At 42.9% G+C, this 9,673-nt stretch overlaps 1 protein-coding gene across 7 annotated transcripts in view; it reads right to left on the bottom strand.

Moving 5' to 3' along the window:
* Positions 1 to 9,673, bottom strand: part of RUFY3 (RUN and FYVE domain containing 3) — a 79,153-nt gene that overhangs the window by 17,505 nt on the left and 51,975 nt on the right. For 5 of the 7 annotated variants that reach the window (XM_025215947.1, XM_025215948.1, XM_006033981.3 and 2 more), the window contains 2 exons: positions 8,936 to 9,033; positions 4,029 to 4,148 (listed from right to left, as the gene is read on the bottom strand). In XM_025215947.1, the coding sequence (XP_025071732.1) occupies positions 4,029 to 4,148; positions 8,936 to 9,033 (218 nt within the window). Of the gene's footprint in view, positions 1 to 4,028; positions 4,149 to 4,331; positions 6,492 to 8,935; positions 9,034 to 9,673 lie in introns of those variants that run through there. The other 2 variants (XM_006033983.3, XM_025215950.1) reach the window with 1 other exon arrangement.

Genomic DNA, 9,673 nt, shown 5'->3' on the forward strand with positions numbered 1-9,673 from the left:
GAATAGGTAGAGGGGCAGGCACGGGGGGGGTCAGGCATAGGGGGACAAGAGGAAGGTGACTAAGGGGCAGGGGTCTGGCCCCTTGCCCCCTTCAGCAGTGGGAAGAGAAAATTTAAGATGACCTTCCTTCCACTAATTAGACTGTGTATATGTAAAATTACAAATTTATTATAACATTTAACAAAATTATAATTTTCCATGTATAGAATCTAATTATTGGAGGGTTGTCTTAAAATTTGAAGATGTCTTGGATTCAGGTAATTATGGTATATGGTGCAGAGGCATAATAAGTCTCTCTAGCTCACTCAGAAGCAAGGGCACTGGTCTGCATACCAGCTGTGGCAGAGGGCTCTTATGTTAGCCCCATGTGGAATATGCTGCAGTGATCTAAAAGCCAGAGGTGACAGACACACAAATACTTCAGCAAGTTCTTATTTGAAAGGAAGACATTGTAACCACCAGTCAAAGGACAGAAGGAAGAGGATAGCCGATTCACTTATGCCATCAGAAGCAGCCAGAAGTGAAAAGTGATTAAAAAAAAAAAAGAGAGAGAGAGAGAGAGCAAAAAATAGTTGCAGACCCCCAACAGAAGCCTTTCACTGGAGCAGCAACTTGAACATATAGCAAACAACCCTCATCTGCTTGGTCTGATCTAGAATAACTTCAACCGGCTCTCTCATTCAAAACTGTCTCGGCCAAGCATAGGAAAATCTGCAATATCACCCTACCTAGACCAAATGAATAGAGATATGGACCAGCATACAGTCAGGACATTACAAGAGAGTTCTCAGAGAAGACGGGTGGGTACACCAACGAAAGTGACAGAAACTATAATTTTGTGCACTATTACACTAAACTGAAAAAAGAGCCAAAACAAAAAGAACCAAACCAAAACAATAAAGACAATGAAAACAAACCCACACAGACAGCTGGGAACAATTCTTGCCCAAAAGGTGAAGATTAGGGAAATCCGCACCTTGCCCTCCTTCAAAACCACAATCTTACTCCACTATCAGAGCCAACGCCTTCTCAAGAATTATTAGACACCATGAGGGACATGGGTTTTTACTAGCAGGTAGCTGCCCACAGAAACCTAGTGAATCTGTGTCCACCCGTGCATTTACTATACTAGAAGTCACAGTAATCTTGACCCCAAAAACTGCATTAAAATTTATCCCCCAAAATGTATTATATACCAACAGGAAAACCCTTCACAATCTTTACCACTAAAAAGACTACCCCTATGGCCCTGTTACAGAGAGAAGCTGCACTAAAATTTGGCTGAAACTTAACTACCTAAAATTAACTAAATTGACTCAGAAATCAATTTAACTAAATCTGTGCAAACCCCTTACATGGGCATAATTAAACCAGGTTGAGTGCCTCCCTGATTTACCCTAAACTCAGCACAGAAACAATTTAAAAGATAAACTGATAGAAGGCATGCCATTTTATAAAGCTGTCTACACCCTGATGGGGTTGGTCAGATATTATTGACTAAACAGAATTAAAAAAAAAAAAAATCAGTGCAATTCAGTGCAACTTGCATGTGGAAAAAAAGGCCTAAACTCTCTTTGTGTCTGATGGTATTACTAGTAGTGAAGAAACAAAACCTGGCATTTCTGTCCTTTTCAGTGCAGTCTAACTACCACAGCAGGTGTGTGTGTGTGCGTGGGGGGAGGGGGGTGGTGGTAGAAATCAGATGAGGGCACTAAAAGGTGTGCTTCCACGAATTTAGTGTGGCCAGCCTGCTGCAGAGGGTTCAGAGGAGGGCCACCCGCTTGGTGCGAGGGCAGCAGGACAGGCCATACAAGGAGAGACTGAGGGACCTGAACCTGTTCAGCTTCAGCAAGAGGAGGCTGAGGACGGACCTGGTGGCTGCCTACAAACTCACCAGGGGAGACCAACAGCAAATAGGTAGAGCCCTTTTCTCCCCAGCGACACCTGGGGTGACAAGGAACAATGGTAATAAGCTGATGGAGAATAGGTTTATGTTGGAGATCAGAAGGCAATATTTTAGTTAGGGTGGCCAAAATCTGGAACCAACTTCCAGGGAAGAGGTCCTCGCCCCTACCTTGGGCAAATTCATTCAAAAGGAGGTTGGATGATCCCCTGTCTGGGGTCTTGTGAACCCAGCATTCATTCCTGCCTGTGGCAGGGGGTCAGGCTAGATGATCTGTTCAGGTCCCTCCTGACCCTAGCTACTGTGATACTATGAATTGGATACGTGTCCTTAATATGCATATATGGGATCTTTAGAGTATTATTTAACAGCAGTCAGCTCCCAAAACATTACCATTTTGATTTGTGTTACTGTGCTTTACAGAGGATCCATACAAACTGGGTTGTTTGGTTTTTTTTTTTTTTTTGGGGGGGGGGGGGGGTATCTATTAAAAAAAACAAAAACGCAGGAGACAGAGAAAAGCAGCAGTACAAGGGATAAGGTATCTGATAATACCTCCATGCAGCTAGCTACAGTGACTCTTCCCTGGGACAGAGCATATGTTATATGTACAAAATGAGACAGGCTCTTCTAAGTTCAAGGTAAGACAATTTGTGTTTCTCTGATGTTAGTAAACTGATGTCACTGTAGGAGGAAGATGCCAGCCCTTCACAGCTAAGTTATTTCTGTTTGACTTTCAAGTCTGTGGCTGGCTATTAACAAAATTAAAGGTGTTTGTGAATTTAAAACACATGGGTTTACTTATTAGATTGGTGCCAAAGTTGTTTATTATCTCCTTCTCCTAAAGGGCATTTGCTGCTGAAAAGGAAGTCCATCTAGATCATGTCACCTCTCCACCAAGTTTTTAAATATAGCAGCATCCCTGCTGGAAAGCCACTGTCGTGCTCAACTTACCTCAGTGGTTTCCAACTGAGTGGTCTAGTCACCCCAGCCAGGTAAAACCATCCCATGAGACTTCCGTGTAGCCAGACTAGGAAGGGCTGTGCAGTCTCCGTCTCATTAGGGTTCACTGCTAACTCCAAGCAGGCAGGAGACCCAGCTTGTACTGCTGCCATTCCTGGTCCAACTCTGCACAACATTCTCCCAGAAACAGGGTGTGCTTGGGGCAGGTGGCACTGTCCTTTATGCCTCTGTTTCTAGGAAGAGCATGCGGGAGGGGAGATAGGCAGACCAGGAACAGCTATAGAACAGGTTGGCTCTTTTCCCTGAGTTAGAGTTGTCAGAGAATAATAATGCAGGAAGAACATGTACTTGCCACGGAGGTGCCACCATGGTGGTGGTGGCAGCGCCTCCATCACAGCACCCCTGAGGGGTGTCTCAGGGCACCCCAAGGTGCTGTGGCACCCTGACTGAGAACCACTGTTGTAGATAATGAAACAATAGCTCCTGGTTATGAATATGCATTTTCCTCTCAGAAATTGGTATTCTAGAATACAAAAGTATGTTATTAAAAGGACACTCCCCCCCAACCCCACCCAGACTTTGGTCAAGTACACTGTATAATCAAAAAGGAGCGACTGCAGCTCAAGAAGATATCTCCAAAGCTGGCTCAGATACGGCTAGCAGTGTAGCTACAGCAACACAGTGCCCAGATCAGGCCATAAAACATGCCTTTTAAACTTGGCAGATAGTTTAAAGCTCGCTCAGGTATGTCTACACAAGCTATGGTCACACTTTTGACTACAACACAGACATACTCCTAAAGCAGTTAAGTGCTTGAAGAACAATTTTATATTTAAATTTCTGCCCATTTTGTTCTGTGGATTGCTTAAAACAAGATTTTTCTTATTTTTATTTCTCTTGATCATTTTCCTCAAAGATTTCCTGTTTTGTGTTTTTATTTTAAAAATATATTTAAAGACCAACTGCAATTCAGATGTCCAGATCTGAAAATCTGAAACTTAATGTAAAGTGAATGCTTTGATACAAATACCCTCTCCCATCTAGGATATATCTGCCTGTCTCTTCCCCCAATCCCTTCCCATTTCGGGAGGGCTCTCTCAAATATCTCCTACCAGGCTCAGAAAGCAAACCCAAGTAATATATTAGAAAGCTGTTTCTTCACCGCTGCTTGATGAGCTTTTCCACTTCTATCTGAAGACTGTTGATCTTGTCCCCAAATTCGTGCTTGAACAACCGGTTGTCCTCCTCAGCAGACTGGCGTTCCTTCTCTGCTTGTTGCAATCTGGATTTGAGCCACATGAACTTGTGATAAAAAACAAAAGCCATGGTGGGGAGGAAGACTGAATTTAAACAACAAAGAAACTAAACCCAATGAAGGGGAAAACACAAATTATGTTTTAAAAAGTGGCGGGAAGGAAAGTCTTCTAAAGGAAAAACAAAATGTTGGTGAACCAGGCAGAAGAAACTCTGATTTTCAATTTTTTTTTATTCTATTACTACAGATTACAGCCATTAGATGATAAACAGAAACATCAGTTCTATCCAGATTCAAAGCAACCCTCAAGTACACAGAATTTTAAGTCAAATTTGATTTTAATGTACATTACAGTTCAACTTTACACATGTAACTGGAACTTGTGACATAGATTATCTACTATATTTAGAATTAGTGCATTTTCCTGGTCTCTTCCACAACTATCACATCAGATTAAGCACACCGGCATTTATACCAAAGCAATTTACGCTCCGTATCAAAAGTAAGAAATTGCTATATATGTGAAGTCTCCCATTTTACTTAAGCATCACTGTGATAGGAAACAATCTAATTTCCCATATGAAGAATCTTGGGGAGTTGTAATAATCCTAACTAGCCACTTGGATACCCTGATGAAAATCTTTATTCTGTAGAAATTAAAACGAATTCAGAATAAATGGTCACTCAAGAATAATTTCAAGTTTTCAAACATGTGAGTTGATGACTATACTCAGATACTTAGGTGTGGCTCTACCAGGAAGGTAGACCTTATAAAACGTCTGCCTCCATGCAGAAGTCAATTACACAGGCCAAGAACCAAAACACCTGTGTAGGAAGGCAAAAATTGAGCCCCATACATTTTTAGGTGTACCCAGTGGAAATCAATAATCAATAGGTTGTCCAGCTGCATTAGTCACATATATCTCCCACTGTCCATCAAGGAGTCCTATTCTACATGACAGAGTGGGAAAATTACATGACAGGGAATTTTTGCAATCACCTCACTAGAGCGCAAAACTATTAGGACACAGGGAAAACAGAATCGAACTCAATTTCTTGAAGCAAAGTATTTATAGAATTATTTACAATGCCAGTATTGTGATCTCTTGTGACCACAGCGACAAGGATGTTAACATACAATATTCCAATCTACAGTTTTAAAAAGTTTGCAGTAAAATGTTAAGTTTATAATTATTTTTCCTATTTAGTACTGTTTCCACGCTTTAGTTGGTTTTAGATTAGGAAATTCCACATTTGTACCAAGCAACAGAAACTTAGAAGCAAATTTAACAAGTGTAATAGTGAAAGGCAATTATTTCCTTTTAACTGTATGCTAGCTACTCTGAGACAAGGAGTGGCCAGTAAAGTACTACAAGTTCCATGCCCTCCCCTGCTCAGTTTTATTTATTTCTTTTTTTACACTAAGGTATAAAGAGCAGAAAAGTTTCGTAAAATGTGTAATTCTTTTTTCTAGAGGAGGAAAGGCATAACAAAATACCTCACCCCTCCTTCCTTCAGTTCAGAAGAACTGCAACATATTTCTAGAGGGAATTATGGCAGAGGTAGAAGGCAATGCAAAGATAAAGAGGTTTTTCACTGAAGGTACCACTCTATAATATTACTCTAAGACACCTATTTACTAATTTTGTATACATGAAGTTTAAAGGAATGTGAAGATGATCCCTGCCCCCAAGTCACTAAGGCAAAATTGTTGCAAGCAGTCTTGGTTTGGGAGGACTGGATCTTTCATGGTGATGATATACTAAGATGTGGTGCTAATTTCCCCATATGTAGTTCATTTGTCCTGGTTTGGGGGTTAAACCAAAGGCAAAAAAAAATGAGAAAGTAATGGCTTGGGATACACACAGCTACCAACAACTTCCAGGGACACGTTTTCTTTGTCTACATCACAAAAGGGTGAGAGAGAAATCTAGCCTGACTTTTCCAGAACTGGCCAACCAGGTATCTCAACCAGAACAACCCATCTACTATCCATTAAAATGCTGAAGCCTTGTGCTGCATACATCAATGGTATCTACAGAGCCACAGGTTTATCATTCCTTATGGTTTTTTCTGGTGCATTTATTGGCCAACAAAGATTAAATAGCAAATTTGGGATTTTATACTACATTATAACTCTAAAGAAAAACCCAAAGGTTTTAACAAATTCAGCAAATTCCAAATCAATCTTAGGTGACAAATAACATTTAAACAGTTGCTTTTAACGATTCTCAAGTTTTTCCCCTCATAACTGAGTTTTGAGATCAGAGCTGTGAGGTGAACAGATGTAAAAATGCCTAATGGTGTTTCTGGATCAATTTGTTTGCTGCAATGTTTAAGGTTTTTGCCTGTTTCACCAAATCCTTTTCACTACATAAAAGAAGTTAGAATGATGATGTAGAGAAAAATGAAGAGGGAAGGAAAAAAAAAAGAGACAGCAAGAGAAAAGATCATATCAATTAACTGAACAGGTATCATAATACATTTCTATAAAGCACAAAAAGGATACATTTGTGAGGGTGCTCTACACAAGACTATACAAGTACAACATGTTGTGTTAATTCAATTTAGCTTGCATTCATTTTCCATCAAGACCCTTTATATAGGAAAATAACTTAAAAAAAAAATCTCAATGCAGCCTCCCCCTCTTCTTCCTCCACATTTTTTTCCTAAGGAACAGCTTTCCCTTTCAGAAATGGAGATCTCAGGCTGGCAAATAGCTATGGAGGGTCCTAAGAAAGTGGTGGAGGTATTCTGGAACAGGTCCTCTGTGAAGTAAATCAATGTAGTTCCATTCAAAGTCAGTACAATATTTACTGGAATCCAAGCCAAGATAGCAAAAGCCCCTCATCTTGGATTTGAGTATAAGCGGGGGGAAGGGCTGGGCAGGTAGCAGCCACCTGCCCCACCTCACTGCCGCCTCTGGAATCTAATTAATGGGGAGTCATCTTAAATTTTGAAGTTGCCTTGGACTCAGGTAAATACAATATATACCAGCTAAGCTTCTCACCTTCTCAACAGACTACTAAAAGAGACCCAGCTCAAAAAGCAAAGAGTTGTCTTATTGAAGAGCCCCTTCTGATCACGTGAAGGTCAGTAACACATTAGTAATGCTCTCCTTTGAAGAGGTGCTTGAGAAGGGTTCCCCAAACTAAATGGATGTTAATCCCAACAGCCACTTCTGCCTCTTTCCAATACTCCCCACTTCAAAACCCCAATATTTTTTCAGCTCAGGCTGCATACAAATGTTCATTTCTACCAGAAGAATTTTTCTCTGATAGAAAAATAGCCCAAAAGGTGCCACCCCTGCCTTAGGGAAGCCCACTACTAGACAGCCTGCCCTATCCCATCTGGAAAAGGAGGCAGGTTGCCAGGTAGCAGTTTGCATCTGCTGAAAAGCAGTAGCTTACCTGGAGGAGTGCAGGGAGAGAGGGGGAGAGCACTCAGCCACGGTTCCAGAGCTGACCCAGAGCAATGCAGGGCATTGTGGGGGGCATTTGGCTGTAGTGACTGGCCTTGCCCGCACTGCTCCATGTCAGCTGGGCATTGTGGGAGGCAAGGCAAAAGTTAGAGGGGCCAGAAGTTGGGAGCTGAGCTAGGCTTAGGAAAGCCTCTTCATGCCTGGCTCTCAGCCCTTCTGGCCTCCCCACTTCTAACACGTGGCTCTGCCGCTCAGCTGGGCAGCAAGGCAGGGCCAGCAGAAGCTGGGCTCCCAGGTAAGACTTTCCCAGAGCCCTGTTCCTGGCCACTGGCTTTTAAATTGCCACCCCACTGCTCAGCTGGGTGGTGTAGCAGCAACGGGTAGCCGGAGGGAACCAAGAAAGCCCCCTACCTCTCCCACAATGGGGGACTGTCTGGTTTAGGGAAGAGAGAGAAAGCAATTGCTGCTGCTACCCTCACCTCCCAGTCTATGGAGAGGTGGTGGGGGGGAAAGGTGACCCTCACACCTTCTCCAAACCAGGGCCCCATTCTTTCTGGTCCCCAGGAGAAATTAAACCGGCGAAAAAACTGGAAAGTTAAGCTAAGGAAAAGCTACTTTTACTCCAGGAGAAAAAGCCTGAATGTCTGTATGCTTTTGGTTTCTACCAGGAGGATGGCAATTCTCCCAACAGAAACTTTTTCTTTTTCGTGGCTAGGATCTGGAACCAACTTCCAAGGGAAGTGGTGCTGGCTCCTACCCTGGGGGTCTTTAAGAAGCAGCTCGATGCCTACCTGGCTGGGGTCACTTAAGCCCAGTTTCCCTCCTGCCCAGGCAGGGGGTCGGACCTGAAGATCTACAAGGTCCCTTCCGACCCTACTTCTATGATTCTATGAAAGTCTGCACCTGGCCTCAGGCTCCCTAGAAACCACAGAACTACAAAATAAGTTTCAGATCTGTCCCTTTTGAAATACTGATCCTCTTTGCCTCCACTATATTGTGTTATTGCTGTTGAGACCCAAGTGTTTTTCCAAAATGATACTGATGTAGTCAAACATGTAAACAAACAAGCCAACTGACTTCTGTTATAAAGTTACACCCTGGTCTCCTGAATCAATAAAATAATTTCCATGTTTTGCAACCAAGCTGCAGAATTTAATCCACAGCCATAATGGAGCACAACCATTCTCCTACACAGGGCAATGCGAGCATGGACAGATTTAAAATGGTGACAAGACTAGGCCACTGAAATTTTAATAAGGACTCTATAAAAGGGACTTTTCTAGGAGTAGCACTGGAACAACTGTTACAGCTCTGCATATAAATATTTGTTATAAACTGTCTGTAAAAAAGCACTGGGACACTGATATTCTGAAACAAAAAAGTGTCATTTTACCTTTGTTCAAGCTGTTTAATGGTAGCAGCCATCTGATTTGTCTTCTCCTCCAAGCGGCTGTTTAATTCACTCTTTTGTTTCACTCCCAGGTCTGAACTCTGAAAAGGAGAGTTTTAGCACACTATCAGTAAGTAGCAATACTGTATGTACCCAAATACAAGCTGACCCTGATACAACCCCCCAATAATTAGATTCTACACAGGGAAAATTTATAAATTTATAATAATTTTCCATATATGGCATCTAATTATTGGAGGATCATCTTAAATTTGTGTGCCCCCCCCACTACTGCAGGTGACAGAAGCAGTGTGGAGTGGGGAGGAAAGCGGGGGAGGGGGGGGAAGAGGAATCAGGGCAGCCTGAAGCTGTAGGGGTAGGGGAGTAGAAGCAAGCACAATGGGGGGTAAATTGGGGGGGGTGGTACAAGCAGAAGGGGGCAAGCTGCTTGCTTCTTTCTCTGCTTGCCCCACTGCCTTCCCCTCCTCCCCACCCCACAGCCTCAGGTTGCCCAATTCCCCCTTCCCATTCCCCGCTTCTCCACCCTCCACACTGCTTCTATCACCTGCTGCCTCAGGTCCCCACCTCCCCTTTCTCCCCCTCCCTGCACCCCCCACCCCTCTTATTTTTGTTCCATGCCAACAGCCTCCGTCCTTGCTCCAGCTGAGCCCCACAGCAGCAGTGTGGAACCAGCACTGCTAGTCCAGCCTGGCCCCATAGTGGCAGGGCTGGCTCCCCCCC

Source organism: Alligator sinensis, unplaced genomic scaffold (assembly GCF_000455745.1).
Source record: "Alligator sinensis unplaced genomic scaffold, ASM45574v1 scaffold1546_1, whole genome shotgun sequence".
Taxonomy (NCBI): domain Eukaryota; kingdom Metazoa; phylum Chordata; order Crocodylia; family Alligatoridae; genus Alligator; species Alligator sinensis.